At 39.4% G+C, this 21537-nt stretch overlaps 1 protein-coding gene across 1 annotated transcript; it reads left to right on the forward strand.

Annotated features, from left to right (window-relative positions):
• The first annotated feature begins 1072 nt into the window (after window positions 1–1072).
• On the forward strand, window positions 1073–10252 carry LOC130453521 (pulmonary surfactant-associated protein A-like). Its single transcript, XM_016428611.2, has 4 exons — window positions 1073–1262; window positions 2090–2197; window positions 8288–8365; window positions 9338–10252. The coding sequence occupies exons 1-4, from the start codon at window positions 1082–1084 to the stop codon at window positions 9709–9711; spliced, it is 741 nt and encodes a 246-aa protein (XP_016284097.2). The 5' UTR covers window positions 1073–1081; the 3' UTR covers window positions 9712–10252.
• Window positions 10253–21537: the final 11285 nt, after the last annotated feature.

The raw sequence follows: 21537 nt of genomic DNA on the forward strand, positions 1-21537 counted from the left end.
GGAAGACTGACTTTGCTCCTTAAAGTGATTCAGAATATGGGAATCCCCAAAAGCTTCTCTTCCCTGTGTAGGTCTCTCTGTGACAGGTAATTCTCATCCAGGACCCTTTCTTGGATAATATTTCCTGATCATGCATCCATTGGGATGTTAAGATTAAGTCTATACTGAAATAATGGGGTTATCTGTGATGTTTTTGAAGAGGATGCTGTGATAAGATGCTTTGTTGTTGTTCACAAATATATCTTTCTGCTCTTCCCTCAGAAAAAGCCAGGAGTTAATTTCTTTCACCAGGCCAATATGTACATTACTTGGAGAGTATATGTTCATTAAACAATCTATTTATTTATAATTAAAAGATATAAGTGTAAGGATTGATAACAAGGAAAACCTTAACACTAACAGGGAACTATATCCACCCACTTTCTACATTTGTCTCATGAGAAAGCCTTCAATTCTTCCAGCTACACTAAAACTGCTTTGCACTTACGAACCCCCAAAATGCTATCAGACTATATTCTAAGTATAATCCTTATTCACTTACTTAATTTGATAAAGATATCTCCAAGTACATCCAGATTCAGTCAGCCACTCTGGCGGTGACTAATCGACAATTGGGTAACTCTGGGATGACCCAGAGATTAGGCAAACAGCCCTTCAGTCCTTCTTTCTCCAAAACTTTCTCCAGCAAAACAGATCTACCAGCTTGTTCTTAGAGATGACTTTTCTCAGTCAGGAAAGTAGAAACCTCTTCAAATGGTTTCAAAGGTCTCTCTTTCCTCTCACCAGCAAAGAGCAAGGTCTCAGATGTCTGCCAGAGAGAAAGTCCGTGAGTGGACCTCACCAACTGCTAGAACCTTTTCCTGTGTTCCTCCTTTCAAGTTCTGATCATGCACATTATATCTTGCCTGCACCTTCAGAGATCTTTTCCTCAAATATCTTATTTTAATCAATGCTTAATCAATATCCTAATTTACTTACTACAATACCAGCAAAGAAGAGGATAAATAAAGATTGTTTTGACCCAAGGTGACCCAATCACCTGCTATGATTCTCCTCAATATTTCCCAGGTCTGGGCTCCAAATGATGGTTCTCCTGCCCCTGCTCAGTCTCTTGCTCCTAGAGTGGGCACTCATTGGATCTTGCTCAGAAACAGGGGGAAATGATGAGCAGCCATTGACTTACTCAGACACTTACTATCATGGTCCTTGGATTGTTGGACGGCCTGGGAGAGATGGAGCCAAGGGTGAAAAGGGAGACCCAGGTATGTGAAAAGCATCCATTTTAGGTAAGAGCAAAAGTATAAGATTAGAGTGTTAGACATTGATTTTTTTAACCCTTACTTTCCATCTTGGAATCAATACTGTGTATTGGTTCCAAGCCAGAAGAATGCTAAGGACTATTCAATGGGAGTTAAGTGACTTGCCCAGGGTCACACAGTTAGGACGTGTCTGAGGCCAGATTTTAACCCAGGACCTCCCTTCTTTAGGCATGGAATCATTCATCTTATGGAACATATCCTCCAACCTCCTCATTTTAAAAAGAAAGAAACTAAAGCCCAGAGAAAAGGACTGATTTTTGTAAAATACACAACAAATTATTAGTAGAACAAGAACCCAAGTCTCCAGGTTCCTTTGTTTAGTGTTTTTTTCCCATTACCTGGTGTTACATTTTTCCATTTTCCCTGAAGGACTTTCAACATAAGGTCTCACTCACTCCAGGAAACCTGTGAATCCCTGGGACTTAATGATTCTAGTGACATATTCTGCCAATACTAGATGGCTCAGTGGTCAAAGTGTCTATGATCTTCTCTGGAGTCCTCTAATAACTTTCTGTTCAGGAATCCTTCTGAAACATTCCATTGGGTGGTACAGTTAATGGGCCTCAGAGACTCCATTTTCTGGAATCACTGGATACCTGTGCCCTTATAAGAACCCTATACAGCAAGTTTAGGATGAAAAATGAATTGCTGAGGCTTACGGTTCTTTTTACACACTCATTTAAGAGAAAAAGAATATGTATATTTTTAGGTGAAGGGTTATAAAATGTATATACATAATCATATGCAATAAAATGATTTCTATTAAATAGGTGAAATACTCAGTAGCCTGCAGGGATGTTCAGCGAACGTGGGAACTCCAGGAAGCCCAGGGCCACAAGGACCTCCAGGAATTAAAGGCATGAAAGGAGAACCAGGTGGTAAGAAATTCTTTGCTTTTTGCCCAATGGAGTGTTGGGGAAAGGAGAGAAAGTGTTATCTGCAGACCTAAAGTATGGAAATAAGCAGTCTCAAGCTTTTTCTGCCTTCAGACTACTCTAATAGTATAACTTCATGAACTAGGTGGAGGAAAACCTGAACTGTACCAAAATAAATAAGTCATGCCCAGAGAGGGAGTAGAGGTGTCCCTGGGGTGGAGAGGGGCAGCTAGGTGACTCAGTGAATAGAGAATCCAGGCCTGGAGACTAGAGGTCCTAGGTTCAAATTTGACCTCAGATACTTCTGATCTGTTTGCCCCTAAGCAAGACACTGAACCCTAATCAGTACTCTTCTTCCTTGGAACTGATATTTAGTATGGATTCTAGGACAGAAATTAAAAGTATTAAGAAAAAAAGAAAAGAGAAGAGGAGAGGAGAGGAGAGGAGAGGAGAGGAGAGGAGAGGAGAGGAGAGGAGAGGAGAGGAGAGGAGAGGAGAGGAGAGGAGAGGAGAGGAGAGGAGAGGAGAGGAGAGGAGAGGAGAGGAGAGGAGAGGAAAGAACCCCTGAAGGAGAAGAAGACCTGAATTTCCAAGTCTCCATTAACCTTGGTAAAACCCAGGTAGCCAATAACCCCCAAGCCAAATTGCATTCTAGTGCAATTCTGGTTCTACCCTTCCAATCCCAGAAGACTGTATCAATAGCAGCCAACTGCTGCCCAAAGGTGCCCTTAGGCAAAATCAAATCCAATCCCACTCATCCTCCTCAATATGCCAACTTTAGGGCTTGAAACTTTTATTAGTCTTTCTCTTACTTTGTTCAAAACCAAAAGAAATAAGTTTATAGAATGAATAATCTTAAATATATGAACAAATTACAGATGCTCACTTTATCTGTTTATCCTCAACCAGCATTCATTGCAGGAGAGGGAGTAATCAAAATTTCTTTTCCATGTTGGTTTTGCCTTTTGTCAATGCTTTTCCCTTTGCCAGTCTCTTTGATTCCTTCACAAACAAATCATCTCATTGGTAGAAAATCATTTTTTTTAAAAAATAGCAGCTTATTATTACATGTTTCTGAGACAGAGGGGAAAAGACCAGGCTGACTGACCAAGTGTCCTCTGATAATGGATCAATCGACAAGTATTAGGAGTAAAATTAGGGGTTATGAATAAATATATTATATTAGTGGTCCCTAGGGATTTAAATCAATCCCAATGAAATACTCAAGTCAGTATGGGATTTTATGGTGGTTTATTTACAATAGAAGGAAGAAACTGAGGAGAAAGAGAAGAGAGAAAGGGGTGAAGATCTGCTCCGGCCTGGCCTAAGCCAGGGGGAGTTCAGAGGTCTCAGCCAAGGTGCCTTCTCAGAAGATTAAATCTAGCTAGGCTTCCAGCCATGAGGCCTCCTCCAAGATGAGGGGCCTCCTCAGAGGATAGATAGTGCCTTCAGAAGGTCAAGGAAAAGGGGAGTCATCCTTCTCACTCACCAAGGTCCTTCAGGGAAACTGCCTCACTTGCAGAACTCCTCCCAGTAAACTCCACTGTCAAAGTCCACCAAAGCCACAAGCACGCCAAAAGCTGCCAAAAGCTCCCAATGCTGCAGAGAGAGCCCTCACAGGAAGTGACACAAAATATATAGATTATTCTTTACATCACTTCCTGTGTCTTACATGTACCAATGGTAGCTTAAGCTTGACTTAGGACAACCTTTGGGGGGGGGGGGTCTGTCAGTTGTTTCTTATTTGTCACTTGCTAGCACATGTCTGTCATAGGCCATCCTCCTCACAGTTAATCCTTAAGTAGGGGTGTAGACATTCCTGGCTACTAGAATTCTAAAGATCAAGCAGGGTGCAATAAATCTAAAATTAGTAAATCTAAAATTCACACAAGACTCATCTGGAAACCCAACAAGCCATCCTTCCATGGACCAGAGTCTCCCAGGGCCCATTCTACAAGGCTCTTCTGACCTTGACAATAGTGTATGGACTGTAGACAAAGTGGAACCAGTAACACATTCAAACAGATTTTTTTTCCCTCAAAGCAAGGGTGTCTGTTTACTAACCACTGAGGAATCAAAGAGATATTGATTACCTCAGGGAAACTTTAGCTCAAAGAAAAATATGCAGTTTGACTAGAGAGCTACATTGCATGGGAACCATACAGAAAAGGCATGCATAGAAGAAATACATCATTCTTTTTTAAATAAAACAATTAAAATAGCTAACAGTTGTATAGTTCTTACTATCTGCCAAGCACTTTACTAAGTAGTTTATAATTTTTATCTCATTTAATCCCCATAATAACTCTGGGAGGGAGTTACTATTATTATACCCATTTTACAGATGAAGAAACTAAGGCAAAAAGCAGTTAAGTAACTTGCACATGGTTCCACAATTACTAAGTATCTGAGACACTATTTGAACTCAGGTCTTCCTGAATCCAGGCCCAGAACTTTATCCCCTTATACCACCTACCAACAAAATCTATTATGTAGAGGGCATCATGCATCATGTACAATACTGGGTTTCAGTTGCTTAATCTTTTTCAGTAGTGTCCAACTCTTCCTGATCTCATTTGGGGTTTTCTGGGCAGAGTTACTGGAATAGTTTGCCATTTACTTCTTCAGATCATTTTATAGATGAGGTAACTGAGGCAAATGGGGTGAAGTGACTTGTCCAGGGTCACACATCTAGTAAGTATCTGAGGTTGAATTTGAACTTAACTCTTTATGACTTCAGATCCAGAACCAGATCCACTGAGATACCTACCTGTCTTAAAAAAAAATGGAGGTCATGTAATCTAACTTTCCTTCTGTGAAAGGAGATTTTGAGAAGGCAACGTGATTACAAGCAGAGAGTCATAGAATGCTGTGAAGCAAAACAGACAGGGGTTAACCCTGTTAGAATTTTGAGGAGAGGGGATTGAGGAGAGGTACCAGTGACCAGCTGGAGGAGTGATTCCTTGACTCTGGAGGGACAGCTAGCTCCAATCCTTGGAAAGGGAAAATTATTCCTTAAAGAGATTTTAACTAGAGCTTGAAAACCACTGAGACTTATAACTTTCCTGTGACTCTGTGAAGAGCTAGATCTGAGACAGAGCTAATTGAACTGCTCAGTTTGCCTTTGGGGGTTATCCCTCAAAGAAGACATGATCACTGCTGAAGCCTGACTTCATGTCTATTCAATTTACAATCTAGAGACTTGTTCCTACCTTGGTTTAGCCTAGGTTTAGCTAAAAATAGAAGGGAAATATCAGGCAGAGATTTTTTCACAGTAGTTTCGACTTTTGTAGAAGACTGAAGAGACTTCCTCAAAGTCAGATGGTGGGGTAATTAGTTTTATTAGAGATAAAGAATAATCCACAACCCACTTCCCTATCTCATATCCATTTAACAGCCTTTATGAAATCATGATACTTTGAAGAAGCAGTCAGAGGGTTTACTTACCTGCATGAGTCAGGGAGATCAGCCATTTTTGCTCTCTGACCTTGAAGGAGATCACCCTGCGAGACCAGGTTCAGTAAAACTCCTGTCACCTGTCTATAGCGTTATTTATAGGGGCTCTCATCACCCTAAACTTATAGAAGATGAAAATGAGTTCCAGAGGGGCTAAAATACTCATTCAAGGACACACTGGCATTAAGTAATAGATTTAAGATCTGAACCCAGATTCTCTCATTTTAAATCTAGTATTTTTTTTCTACTCTACCATATATCCACCCTATATTTAGCACTGGGAGAAACCTTCATATATATATATATATGTATATATATATGGTACCTCTCCTCAATCCCCTCTCCTCAAAATTCTAATAGGGTTAACCCCTGTCTGTTTTGCTTCACAGCATTCTATGACTCTCTGCTTGTAATCATGTTGCCTTCTCAAAATCTCCTTTCACAGAAGGAAGGTTAGATTACATGACCTCCATTTTTTTAAGACAGGTAGGTATCTCAGTGGATCTGGTTCTGGATCTGAAGTCATAAAGAGTTAAGTTCAAATTCAACCTCAGATACTTACTAGATGTGTGACCCTGGACAAGTCACTTCACCCCATTTGCCTCAGTTACCTCATCTATAAAATGATCTGAAGAAGTAAACCCCATATATATATATACGTATATATATATAAATATACACACACACATATATGTATATATATATATATATATATATATATATATATATGTCACCTAATTAAACTGACTCAAGTTAGAGCTAAGAATCTGAGGGCAATAAAAATTGTTTGCCTAAGATTGTATCTGATATATGTTAAGTTATTCAACTTTCACAACCCTATGAGATCCATGCTGTTATTATCTCCTTTTCACCTAAGAGGAGCTCATTAATTTGCAGTGTGGGCAGGTTTTCAATTCAAGCACTTCCAACCTCAGATACTACATGGTAATCTCTTCCTCAAAATAAATCCTAATATTCTCTTTCTTATTTTGTCAAAATTACAGCCATTACCATTCAGGACTATCAAGTTTTCAGTGCTTTTTTTTCCCAACTCCTCCCTTTCTCTCTCTCTCTCTCTCCACATATATAATCAGTAGCCAGATCTTGCTATTACTACTTCCAAAGGATTGTTACAAGGGAATCACTTTAAAAGACTGATATATATTAATTTAAGGTCGCCAAGGAATTCAGCTATGTAATTCCTAAATGAAAACTCAATTCAGCAGTCAATCTTTTATGGAGTTTAATTACAATAGGAGGAAGAAAGGAATTAGAGATAGAGAGATGAAAAAGGGAGAGAAGGGAATAAGGCTTAAATACCCCTTCTGTTTAGGCTGGGCCAAAAGGCCCAAGCCCTTAGATAGCTGGGGCAAAGAAAAGAGATCAGTCCCTATTACTCAAGTGACCAAAATGGAGAAACAGTCTCAGAGGCCCCCACCTTCAGCTTCCTTCAGAGCAAGCTTCTCAGAGCACACACCAACCACACCGACCAACTTCTCAACCCCCACCTCGAGTCTCCAGACCCCCCTATCCTTAAGGAAACCATCCAAGTTCCCTCCCCTCAGTCCTCACATCTACCAATCACCTGTCCATCAATTTCCCTGTGCCAATGGAGGCTCTAGCTTAACCCAGGACCGCCCAGAGGTCTGGCTTTGCACATGTCTGTTGTAGGTCATATTTTCAAATAATTAAATCTTTGATCCTTTGCTACAGCCCTTTCTAAATCCTGTTAACCTGAGTAGGGTAGAGATTGGAATAATTAAATTTTGATCTAGGCTGCAGCCCTTACTCAATCCTGTTAGGACTGAATAGGGTGGAGATTGATTCCAAATATCTCCATTGTATCAATTCTAAAATCAATCATGACTCAAAGAAATTCCTGTTCTATGCTTAAGCATAGGTCAAAGTCCTTTCCATTGTTCAGCAAAAGGTTTCTGTCCTAAAGTAATCTTAAGAAGGGAAGGAGAAGGAAACTCTCATGCCAATGGGGTTCACATTCCAATAGCCAAGACCCACTATCAATAGGGAATTTTTCAAGTATGAAATTTCCCAATGGTGAAATTTCCAATATTTATAAGTCTAAGAAATTTTGAGGTTTACAGGATCCTCTCTCCTCTACTTTCTTCTGATTACTCATATAACTATTCTTCTAGTTTAGGTTCTCCTCCTCTATCACCTGAATTATGGAAATAATCTCCTAATTGATCTCAAATCTATCTTTTCTTCAATCCACCCTCCACACAGCTAGCAATGTGATTTTCCTAAAACACTATAGCATTCTCTTATTCAGTGAACACTAGCAGCTCCCTATTGCCTTGATGATTCACTATAAACTCCTCTTCATAGCCCTTCATATTCTGGAATTCAAAGCCTTTCATAATCTGGCTCCAATATGCCTTTCAAGCTTTCTATATATAAATCCCCTTCATTCCTGGCCTTCTTGATGTTTCTCAAACACAACAATTACTTCCTATCTCCATGCCTTTCCTCTCTTCAAGCAGGGAAGGTGCCTTCTTCCTGTTTATACCTTTGAAAAACCCTACTTTTCTTAAAAATCAAACTTTTATAGATGACTTGTTGGCTTGAGATGGTTCTTTGCCTTGTCAGTGGCTCAAAGAAAGATTTTCTTCTTCCCAGGAATGCATTCTTCTCTAATTGAGGAGCGACTTAACATGACCTCATATTTAACAGCTCGCCTCCTAAAGTTGTCAAAAGGTAAGTCTATGGATCTACCCTCTACAACAGGAATCTAAAACAAGCCATTTTGGGGATAATGGGTTCCCTATTCTCAGCCTGTATATGGGCCAGTATAGCCTGGAAATTACATGGAGGAAATTAATAGTAAATAAGACTAGATTCGCAACAATAAACATAACGAAGTGAAGCACAATGACAAAATCAAGAATAATAACTGCAACAAAATACATAAAAGTTTGATAAACTCTTCATATACTTCTTTGAAATGGCATAACAGTCCTCTAGCATTGTTAACTATTTCAGGTTATAAACCACTTTGCAAATATTATCTCAATTTATTCTCACCACAATTCCAGGAAGAAGAAACTATTATTATCACCATTTTACAGATAAGGAGATTGAGGTAGGCAGCAGTTCAATAATTTATTCAGGATCCCCCAGCTAGTAAGTGTCTGCAGCTGGATTCAATCTCAAATGTTCCTAACTCTAGGTGGATCAAGCTATCCTAGCAGACACCTAATTGCCCCTTAATTATTTCCATTTTATATATAAGGGCACTAAAGATGAGAGCAGTAAAGAGTCCTATTTACAGAATTGCCAATTTGGAGAGACCTAAGAGGCTATTGAATCCAGTCCTCTCATTTACAGGTGAGGAAACTGAAGCCCAGGGAAGAAAAGTCATATCCAGGGTCACACAGCTAATAATGGTCACTGTCAGCAACAGAGTTTGAAGACAGGTTTTCCTAATGGAGACTTTTCAGTGCCAGGCTAAGGATGTCATTTATCTGTTCTGAGTTTGACGTGCAGAAACAACGACATAGAAAGAATTAGTGAGGAAATGAAATGATGGAGATGAAGGAGAGAAAAACAAGGACAATGAAAGAGACTAACATAAAGAGGAATATTCAGACATGCCTAAACACACAATACAAACACAGAAATGAAAGACAAAAGGAAAACTGCACTAAATATGTTGTCTCTGATCTCCAGCCCTCACTTTCTATGGAAATATGGTTCATCTGGGAGAAAAGTTTTATGTCACCACTGGCCAGTCTTTCAATTTCTTCATGATCAATAAAACTTGCCAGGAGATGGGAGGCGCTGTTGCCACTCCAAGGAATAAAGAGGAGAATGCAGCCATCATGAAGCTGGTGGTGAGACACAACACACATGCCTTCCTTGCCCTAAGAGAGGGAATAATAGGGAAATTCTATTACCTGGATGGATCCCCTTTAAAGTACACCAATTGGTATTCAGGGAGGCCAGATGGGCAAGGACAAGAAAATTGTGTTGAAATGTACACAGATGGCACATGGAATGATAGAGACTGTTCTTATTACCGTCTGGGTATCTGTGAGTTCTGAGCCCCCATCAGGGCTGGTCTGTCTGGGAAAACAGTGAAGGTGGTGAATTGTTTAGTTCAAGACTTGGTGGCCCAAAGGGGTTAAAATCCTCTGCCTCTCAGGAAGGAGTCTATGAGAAGGAGGTTTTAATGAATTCTATTTGTAGCTCATAAAACAAGATGAAAATGGGTTCTTTTGTCCCTTGCCAGGAATCCCCAGCTCTCTTTATCCCCTTTTTACACTCTAACCAAGTCCTACCCAGCCTTCAGAACTTAGCTGAATGTGCTACCTTTTTTCCCATATGGCCATGCCCGGTTCTGCCATTCTACAGTAATCTTTGCTTTGGAGCCCTTGCACATTTGTACCACCCAATTCAATTGCATGCTCAAGTTGCTTAATGTTTTAAGTGGGTATGTCTATGGCTCCAGCTTGAGATAAATCTCCTGAAGAGCTAGGAATTTGTCTTCCCCTCCTTCATTCTTCACAGTACCTAGGAGATGGCTGGGCAGATAGAAGACACTGAATAATTGAATCAAAATAAAATCATTTTTATTGAATTGAACTCATGTCTGCTTTGCTCTGAGAAGTGAGTCCAGGGACAAGAGACCAAGCGAGCACTCTCACAAGATCCCTCTGAAAGAAGGTTGAAGATCACCAACAAGTGTACAATTTCCCATGTTTTCACTCAACTAGTTACTAGGAAGCACAAAGGTGTCAAGTACCTCCCAGCCCCTGTCTATCCTGGACCAATCCTCAATACCTGACACATTGGCTCCTTCTACTATTTTCCTATGAACACAATCTCTACTCAGGATGCCAGTTTCCTTCACCCAGAGATTAGCCTGCCAGAGAAAATGCAGGCTTGTCTCATCTCTCTGACACACATGCCTGAGAGCAGGACATTTGTAGGGGGAAACATGAGTGGGTGGGTGGGAAAGGTTGTTAAAATAATAAATCAAATAAGTTACAAACTTACAAGTGTCTCCATGGCTAAGCTGGAACATGAGTCAAGCCATTAGAGCTTCCAGGGAAGAATAGAAGGCTCTTTCCCAGGCTCCTTTAAACTCCTCCCATGCCCAGTTATGCCCAGGGCCTCTCTTCCAGAGCTCTGGTTCCTCCTCCTTGGGTCAAAAAGTGTAGACAGTTTAGCACTTTATGAGCTTTCTCTTCCCCTAGGTTCTCTGAGTCCTCTCACCCCAACCTCCCAGGCTTCCCTGACTCCTAGGCATCTTTGTCCCAGGGCTTGCTGCTCTCCCCTGCTCTACCCCTCCATCTTTGTCCTTACTATTCTCCTTTCCCCTGACTAGAGGACAGCCTCTTAGGATCCCAGACTTGTACCCCAGGTGCAAAAATTCCCAAATCCAACCTTAAAATCAGCACATACCTGCTTGTGGATTTATTTGACTAGGACTGAGAGAAGTAAATTGAATATAACTTTATTCAGAATATAATTTGAGAGAGAATCTATGGAACATCAAATAAAATTTTGAAGAAAAAAACCTTTTTTTTTTTTAAATCAGAAATCACCCATCCAAACTTGGGCCAGAGCTACTCATGCAATTCAGGTTTTCATAAGCCTTTGTTTTGTTTTGTTTTTTAGACACAAATCTACTAAACCACTTCTCTGCTGTTATGGGTATTACTCAGTCATAAATAGAAGGGGCCAGGATGACATTTAGGAGTTTACTGCTTTACTGCTTTGCATGCATTTTAAGAAAAATAAGTATCTAAAACTTGATACTTAGCATCAGTCATCCTTGAAACATTTTTAACATTTTATTTTCTCAATTACATTTAATAACAATGTTTAACATATATTTCCCAAAACTATAAGATGTAAAATGCTTCCTTTCCCCCCTTCTCCAGGAGAACGTAAGCAATTTGATCTGGGCTATGCACATCTTATCATGCAAAATACACTTCTATATTGATCAATGTTATAAGAAAATTCTCCTATAAAACCCCAACCCCCAAATAAAAACACAAATAAACTAACATGGAATATAGTATGCTTTGATCTACATTCTCACTCCAACTGTCCTTTCCCTGGAGGTGGAGGCATTCTTTGTCTTACCTCTTTCAGATTTGTCCTGGATCACTGTATTGCTGGGAGTCTTTCACAGTTGGGCATTGTATAATATTGCTTTTCCTGTGTACAATGTGCTCATGTTTCTGTTTATTTCATTCTGCATTCATTCATGTAGGTCTGTCCAGCCTTTTCTGAAATCATCCTGCTCAGCATCTCTTACAGTACAATAGCTTCCTTAGCCATCCCCTCAATGGCCAGTTCTTTGCCACTACAAAAAGAACTGCTATGAATACTTTTGTACAAGTAGGTCCTTTCCCCAGCCTTGAAACTTTAAATTTGCCATTAGTATAAAACACCCAGAAATCACCCAGAATTCTTTGTCCTTCTCCCTCTCCCTCCTGGGAAGTCCAAGACAGACATGACAATTACTTAGCCTCTTTAACCTGGGCAACATACACAATGGCTTTGGAAATGGTTAATCCCTTCACTGTGGTTGAAGTCAACACATGGCTTGGGTGACCTATACTGAGGCTGTTGACCTATTAGGTGAGTATTCACATTTTAATCACCATAGACCAACCCCTCAGCACCTTGTCAGGCCCAGGGACCATGGAAGGGTTGTGATTCTGAGGCCGACCCAACTGCCAAGGGTTATCTCAATTTCTCAGACCTGCTTTGTATAGAATCCGTGGACCTGGCTTAGATCAGAGAGAGTGCTGCTCTCCAAACAGAGAAACCTGAGGGTACCATGAACCTTTCCTGGTCACATGATATAAGCTGGTTTCTTTTATTTCATTTCAACTCAACTCAACTCAAACATTGATTTAAAAAAATCTTTTCTTATTAGTGAAAATGCACTTTACATAAAAGCAGGTGTAATACTTTTACTCTGAGAAAGACATTTTCATCTTGCTATAGGAAATGATGCACCTTCATCTTTTAATTTGCAAAAATTAAATTTAATTCTCTCCTGATTGTGAAAATTAAATTAATTAACTCTTCCCAGATTGTGAAGATTAAATTGTAATGTCTGCCCATTTTTATATTTAATCACCAAATTTTTCAATACCCTACTTAAAGTTGACTATGGAAATCTGCCCATTTTTAGTTCTAATCACCAAAAGTGTAAACATCCCACTTAATCACTAAATAGGAGGCCTATGACCCACCTGTGCAATAGTGGGTGACAAATCAGAATTAAACTGACTTCCCCAGGGGAAGGCACAGGAAGTGATGCAAAAGAAAGTGTCTTTAAAGAGAGTTACAACTTTCTGAGTGCAGTTTTTACTTGGAGTTCTACTTGGTGTTGAACTTCCTGTGAGAGGAGTTGTTCATTATTTGTAGTTGAGCTGATGAAGAATCAGCTGACTGTACCTGAGACCCTGTTCTCAGTGAGACTGTTCTTAAATCTCTTCCTTTTGGACTGACACGTGGTGAGTGAAAAGGCTGACTCCTTTCCTCGATTTTGTAAAGAAACTAGCCTGGGGAGAGACCTACCTCTTGAGAGAGACATTCCCACATCCTAAGGACTAACTCTCTGTGCTCTGGTTGACCCAGGGGCCATGAGTAAATTAGTTAGTGTTTAGGCTAGATATCTTACCCTATCCTCTCTTTGATTTTCTTACTTCATTTTTTCTATATTTTGTAAATAAATTATAAATAAATCTCTTTGGAATAAATTAAATTCCTGGCAATCCTATTTTAAATATAATCCAGTTCAACCTTTTTAATAAATATCCTCTTTTTCCCCTTATGAATTCTGGCCCTTCAAGTGTTAAGAATCTACTTTGCCTAGCAGGAAGCTGAGTGGCTCAGTGGATTGAGTCCAGAAATTCAAATCTGGCCTCAGGCACCTCCTAGTCCTATGGCTCTGGGCTAGTCACTTAGCTTACATTACCTAACCGTTATTGCTCTTTTACCTTAAAACCAATACTCAGTATTGATTCTAAGATGAAAGGTAAGGATTTAAAAAAAAAAAGAATCTACTTTGTGCCAGGTACAGTGCTAGATACTAGAGAAACAAAAACAGAGAAAGTCTCCACCTTCAAGGGGCTTTCATTCTACTGGAGATGATAAGCATAAATTGTAATCTGACTCTTAAAGGGAGCTAGTGGTCCCTAAAAGAAGACAGGAGGAGAAAGTAGATTCAATTACTGAGGAACAGATGGAGCAAAAGCAGGAGACAAAAGCTGGTTTGTCCAGTGAGGATAACCTATCTGACCAACTAGGAGACTATTTCCACAATAGGAGGCAAATGATATTAAGGCCATGAACTGATTCTCAGCATGAGAGGGTGAAATAGAAATGATGATCAGTGGAAACTATTTCTCTTGCAATGAATGGATGCTCTGATTTGTGGCTAGATATGCGGCTGGTAGTGGAGTGGAGTGGAGACACACTTGCTACAGGGGAATGCTGGCACAGGGGATTGCTCTAGATTGATACTGGGGAATGCTCTGGGATTTGCCTGTTGATTTCTACTAATGACTAGTGGATCAATATCTCCTAATCTCCTCCTACCCTCTCTCCCTCCCTCCTTCACCTCTCCTCCCTGTCTCCCTCACCTCCCAGTTCTTCTTGAAGCCTTTGGCTTCTTCCCTCCCTCCTGAGTGAACTATAAAGATACACTTTTCCTTTTCTTTTCAAGTCAGGGGGTTTATTGGGAAACAGGATGGGAAACTGAGGTAAGAGGGATGAGGGTGTCCCTAATCTAAAATGAAGATTATGAGGTCTTGGGAAGTCACAACTGTGACAGAGGGACAGTCAGAGATAGAGGACAACAGTTAAAATTGCTGATAAGAAAATCTTCTTCCTTCTTCACAAAGCCACCAAGAAAAGTCTTTTCTTCAGCTTGGCTTTCCTCCAACTCTTGGTCAGTCAAATCTCAGAGAGAGCAGAGGTTTCCCCTTGATCAGAAAGTCAAGCCTCCTCAGTTCAATAATCCCCCAGTGAGAGAGTGAGCCCCAAGATCAAGACAGCCCCACGTGAGTCCTCAGCCAGACTCAACTGCCTCTCCTCCTGGGAACATTCCATTTAGAACCTTCTTCTTGATTGACAGACAGGTCCCCAGCCTTGTTCTTGCATCTTGGCTTGTCCTGCAAAACATCTCTCTCTTCAATTCTCTATCACAAGGGTCTTTACTAAATAGGTTTTAATAGAGTTTTAATAACTCACCCAGCTTCAGTGTCCATGTTAAGATCTATAATTCATCTTCCAGCACTTAGGAACATTCTAGGGAGGAAAATGGGATTGGAATCAGAAGCTGAGCTGGTGCTTCCACTGACATAAGAGATTCTACACACAGAAACCCAGAGAACTAAAAGGTAGCTAAGAAGAAGTGAAACCAATTGATCTCTGGACCATATTTTCATTTTACAATTGAACTGCAAGCTTCTGAAAACCCAAAGATGTTCTGAAGATGTTATAGGATTCTCAGAGATCCTGAAAGACACAAAAAGCTTTAACTCAAGAAACTTAGCAGCACTAGTTTCTGTGCACCAGCTTTGAACGACCACAGCTATACTCATAATTCTGGTAGTAGTAATTCAAAGAGCCAATTAACAAATGGCAATCAGGTCCCAGAACAGGTGCTACCATATAAGGACAACAAGAATAATAAAGCAGCTAATATTTATATAATGCTTAGTATATGCCAGGTAGTGTGCTAAACACCTTAGAATTATTATCTCATTTTATACAACCCTGTGAAGTATGAGACTATTATTATCTCCATTTTATAGATATGGAACCTAAGACAAAAAGAGATTAATTGCCCAGGATTGCCCAGATATTATGTGTCTGAGGCAACATTTGAATTCAGTTCTTCCCAGATCTATATTTGGCCCTTTTTTCACAATATGAATATAGAAAGATCAATCATCAGAAACCTCAAGATTAAGTTAGAGCCCTTTGCTCAAAATGTGCCCCCTACTAAGAGTTAAAAATTTAGACTAAGACCCCTTGATCAAAATGTACCCCTCTTTAAATCCTCAGATTCTTACCAGTAGCTATTCATTCCTTATGGGTTAAGAGCCAGGGTAAGAAAAGTAAAGTTTTGATTGTTTGTGAAAGAATGTATCAGTTCCCCTTTCTCTCTGATAAAAGAAATGGGACAACAAAAAACACTCACTGGCTGCCTGGGAAATGGAGAACAACAAAAACAAGATGTCTGGACAACACTTTGCTTAGGTCTAAAATTGAGAAGCTAAACTAGATATCTCTAAGGTAGCTTCAAGCTCTAAGTTCAAAGATGCACAATTCTTCGTGCAGAAAGTAGTATTGAGAGGGATTGTGGGAAGATAGTGTTGCATTGGTTCCTGGAAGAACCCGGATCGCCCACAAAATCCCACTAAAGCTTTAGAAATGCTTTGTTCCTCAAAGGGTGAAGTGAGGAGGGGTGATTAAATGGGGAAAGAAGAACCAGGAGTAACAATAACAAAGAAAACTGATGAGAAAGTGTCATGTACCATCCACTAGAATGCACCAAAAAGCTACCAGAATCAGAAAGTAATAACTCTATCATGAAATAAGGACTATTAAAAGAAAATTAAAAGATTGGTTAAAAAGAGAAGAAAGTGTATGGAATATGATATTTTTAAAACCAACCAGGAAAATTTGTCAAGGAGAAATAATCCAAGAATATCTGAGTCTTAACTGATCTTCTACCTGAAAATCATATCAAAAAATTAACCCCATATCCCAAGAAATCATATGTAAAAGAAGCCCAGATTTATTCAGAATAAAAATAGAAATACTCTACCAGTCACTTTCTGAAAGAAAATCCAAAATGAAAACTTCTAGTAATGTTATTACACAAATCTAGAACTTCTAAGTCAAAGAGAAAAATAAAACTATACTTCCAATAGCCAAAACAAAAGGTCAAGTATTCAAGAAGTCATACTCAGGATCACACTCAAGCCAGAATATACAACTGTGAGGAGATCCTTGAATGTGATATTCCAAATGACAAAAGATTTAGACTTACAGGAATAAAACCCATCTGGCAAAACCATTCTACTTTAACAATCTTAGAAGAAGTAGAAAATGAGAAAAAGGAAGGTTACTCTAGTAAGGAAGAGGAGGAAAAGACTACCATATACTAGGATCCATGAGAGAAAGATTCTACAAGTGAAAGAGACATAGAGGGAACTGGCATCTCATTTTTAAAATATCAAAGATGTCAATAATAATTTCAGATAAAGAAACAGAAAAAAAGAAATATGATTAAAAAAAGAAGTTGGCAGAGAAGTTCAATGTTATGCCAAAAGGCAACATAGGTTCCATGTGATGATCCTATCCAGGAATTTTTCAGGAAATTTATATATTTTTCCAGATTCATAATCCAAAATAAAAATCAATCAAGAGACCAGGGAAAAGTATTAGAATCTAAAAAAATTAAAAGTTAGCAATCAACACAAAGACATCACTGATTCAAAGGAATACGCTGATATTAAGTTGACAGCGAGAGCCAGAAATGCTAACAAAGATTCAAAAGTTGTCAACATTTTCAGGCACCAGAACAAGAAAGAAGTAGTTATGATCATTAGATCTCAGTTAGTCTTGCTTGTAACCCTTGCCATGTGATATGAATTGTTAGAGGCTCTGTATGTTGAATCATTCTTGCAAATAAAATAAATATTAATAAGTTTATGCACTTAGCATGCTTTATGCAAATCCTGTGAAAACGTTCTGAGAAATAGCCATCGTAGGAGAAAAATAAATTTTTAAATAGACAATTTCAGCATATGATTCTGTGCACAGATGTTAGCCTTACTAGAGAGCTAAATGTTACATTATCCGAATAATACCCAATAATGCTTGCTAATGATTTCCAGGGTTTGAATATTCTCTATAGTCTGTAGTTATTTGATTTTTGTTCAGTTGTTTCTGTTGTGTCTGATTCTTCATGACCCCATGTGCGGTTTTCTTGGCAAGAATACTGGAGTGGCTTGCTATTCCTTCTCCAACTCATTTTCCAGAAGAGGAATCAGGCAAACGGGGTTAAGTAATTGCCCAGGGTCACAGAGCTAGTAAGAGTCTGAGGCTAGATTTGAACTCAGGTCTTTATGGCTCTATACCTGAAATTCTGTCTACTGTGTCATCTAGCTACCCATTTTAGAAATGCCCTCTGCACAAACAACATCATATATGGTAGAACATCATAGTAAATTGGAAGCTGGCCTCTGTCACCATGTCCTGGGCTCAAGACCCACTTCTGATACTAGCTGGGTGATCCTGGTCAAGTTATTGAACATTCCAAGATGCTAAGCATTAGGATGACACTCAAGTCACAGAAAATGAGTGTTTATATTGGTTTATTATGAGAGAGCTGATTGAGGGAGCTGCTTCATCAGGAGTTTGCAATAACAGTAAATTAGAGTTCCAGTTTTTAAAAACAACTATATAACACACATATGTATATGTTATATGTGTGTTAAATATTAGCAATATTTATATATGTATATATGTGTGTATGTTATTATTTGTTCTTTGCTTTCAAAGAGGACCAATGACATCATGGGGTAATATCTTTAAAAAAAAAAAAAAAAAAAACCTTTACCTGTGTATTGGTTCCAAGGCAGAAGAGTGGTAAGGGCTAGTAAGGGCTAGGCAATGTGGGTTAAGTGACTTGCTCAGGGTCACACAGCAGGGAAGTATCTGAGACCAGATTTTAACCTAGGACCTCCCATCTCTAGGCCTGGCTCTCAATCCACTGAGTTACCCAGATGTCCCTACAGGGTAATATCTTAACTTGCTCATGAATTAGATTTGTGTGACAAAGTTACACAAAGTTGTTGATCTCACTCTCTCTTCCAGAGCCATCAAAGTCCAATGTTAAGATAAAAGTCAACATAAATGTTGTTGGTCTAGAATACAGTAGATGACTGTGGCATCTTCAGCATTTGACAAAGCTCCGAGCCCTCCACAGCAGCTGTTTCTCTTGCCTTCAAAGCTTTGGAACAACTCATTCTCATCTAACAATTTCAAAGGGAAATCTTCACACCCTTGGGGTCATTTCCTCCTAATTCCCCAATGGTTTTGAGGCCTGTCAGTTACCTAGTTTAGCCTATTTACCCAGAAAGTTTTAAGGGCATGTGGCTATAGCATCTTGGAGCCCCAGGTGAGAATTAGATGAGAGGAAGACACTAAAGGTATATGAGAAGCCATGAAAAAGCAAGCCCTTACAGCAAAGGGGCTAGTCCTCCTGAAACACTCTATACATATATATTTCTATCTATCTATCTATCTATCTATCTATCTATCTATCTATCTATCTATCTATCTATCTATCCATCTATCTATCTATCCATCTATCTATCTATCTGTGTAGATAGATAGATGTTGCTAGAGATAGATAGACATTGTCCTAATTAGGGGCTCCTCATGTGTCACTTGTCTCTATGACACAGGCACCTCCAAACATATTTTCTCTTACTCCCCAGCTACCTTTTCTTCACTCTTTCTCCACTCTGCCAAATATAGAAGATAGAATTAGCTTGATTGATAGATTAAGTAGAGATTGTTGATTGATTGATTTATATACATAAAGTGATTTATTAGATAGGTGAGAGAGAAAGAGATAGATTAGATTTATTGATAATGATAGATGAGATGGATCAGAGAGATAAACTGAGAGAGAGAGATTTCCCTATGAAGATCATTAAATTCTACCATGTATAGCGTTCCCTGTAGAACTTAACCCTTTCAGTTCCAGCACTCCCACCCTGGGCCCCCATTGTACTAATTAGGGGTTGCCTCATGTGTCACTTGTCTCTGTGACACAGGTACCTCTAACCATATTTTCCCTTACTCCCCAGCTACCATTTCTCCATTGTCCCTCCACTCCACCAACCACTTTCCAGTGCTGGAACCATGATTCAATCAATCCAGTCATTGCTCCTGGGGTGTCAGTCCACTTCCCTATGGCTCTACCCACCCACTCTAAATTTCTTCAGCTGAAAACAATTCCATTCAATCATTTTATTAATCAAAGGCATCAAACTAATGTATGCCTGGTCATGACCTGTGTGTGGGCTTTGCACGGTATAACAAGTTAGCTCAGAACTCAACCTCTGGGCATCTGCTGATATAGAAGTAAGAAGAGTTGTCACTCAGAAGAAATAACTCCAGAGGACAGAGGAAAAGAATCTATGACTCCTCCCCACCTTGCCTAGGGGAAGAAGGACTTTATGCACTTTACTAGGTCAGAAGGTTTAAACTTCTCAGCATTCCAGCTATGCCTCCAGAGCAGCTGAAATCCAGGTCTGTAACAAGAGTCAAGGGCAAATTAGACATGCTGAAAAAAAGCAGCCTCTGGATTCTATAAGGAGCTCGGCAGAAAGCAATGCCATAGTCTGAGAGAAACATCTTTAGGGTCTCACAAAACAGGGAAAGGGACTTCCAAGAACAGAATTTCCAGAACTATGAGTTTTTGCCACCCAAGATACATAAGTTTGTGTTCATTGGCCCCTGGACTTTGTATGTACTTGTGGAAATATATGTGTCCAGTTTGGGCAGGTAGATGGTACAGTGGATAAAGCCCTGAGCTTGCAGTCAGAAAGACCTAAGATCAACTCCAGCCTCAGATACTTACAATCTGTGACCCAGGACAAGTCACAACCCTCTTTGCCCCAGTTTCCTCGTCTGTAAAATGAGCTGGAAAAGGAAACAGCAAACTACTCCTGTATTTTTGCCAATAAATCTCAAATGAGGTCATGAAGAGTCAGACACAACTGAAACAACTGAACAACAACAAAAAATATCTCCAGTTTTGGGGGGACTTTTGTATCACTTATTTTCACTATGCATGCCAATTTATTAACTATTTGCTGCTAATTAAGTCAGGCTGACTAACTGATAACAACTGAGAATCAGTGGGGAAAGGTGCTTTGGTATGAATTCATGAGCTATGTCATGAGAAAAACCCATCAGGCTCCTCCAAAAAATCTGAGGGGAGAAATAGTAATCATCATCTGGGGACCCCTGAAAGAAGACACTCCTTCTGACAGTATTTTCACTCCTTGTCCCCCATGCCTAGAAAGCTGATTTTTATCTCTACCTCCTGGCTTCCTTCAAGTGCTAGCTAAAGTCCCACCTTCTAGAAGAAAACTTTCCTGATCCCTCCTAATTCTAGTGTCATCTCTCTGTTGACTATTTCCTGTTTCTCCTATATGTAGCATGTTTGCATGTAGTTGTTTGCATTTTATCTCCTCTCAGGAAACTGTGAGTTCCTTGAGATCAAGGTCTATTTTTTTTCCATTGCTTTGCAAACCCAGTGCTTAGCACAGTGCATGGCACTGAGTAGGTGTTTATACTAATGTTTGTTGACTGAGGGACTCAACTTACCTATGCAATGGAACCACAGAACATATGCTGACTTAAAATATTTTTACGAGGAAGATATTGTGAACTACATTTTTCAGTTAATAGTAATAAAACAAATAACACATATAGTGCCTTGAGATTTGCAAAAATCATTAGAGTTGTCATTTCATTTGAACTTCATAATACTTCTATGAAGTAGATACTATTATTATCTCAGTTTTAGAGATGAGGAAACTGAATTTCAATGAAAAAGGTTGAAAGACTTGCCCAAGGTCACACATTAGATGTCAGAACTAGTATTTGAATCCAACTCTCTTTTGACTTTCTTTCTAACACTTTTCCAACTCTACCAGGTTGCCAAGGAAAGGGGACTATTTAAAAGTAGAGAGGAAAATCTGACCTCAAACACTTACTAGGTGTTTGGCCATGAGCAAGTCACTTAACCCCACATGCCTAGCTCTTGTCCTACTGTGTTAGAATTATGAAGACAAAAA

Source organism: Monodelphis domestica, chromosome 1, assembly GCF_027887165.1.
Source record: "Monodelphis domestica isolate mMonDom1 chromosome 1, mMonDom1.pri, whole genome shotgun sequence".
Classification (NCBI taxonomy): domain Eukaryota; kingdom Metazoa; phylum Chordata; class Mammalia; order Didelphimorphia; family Didelphidae; genus Monodelphis; species Monodelphis domestica.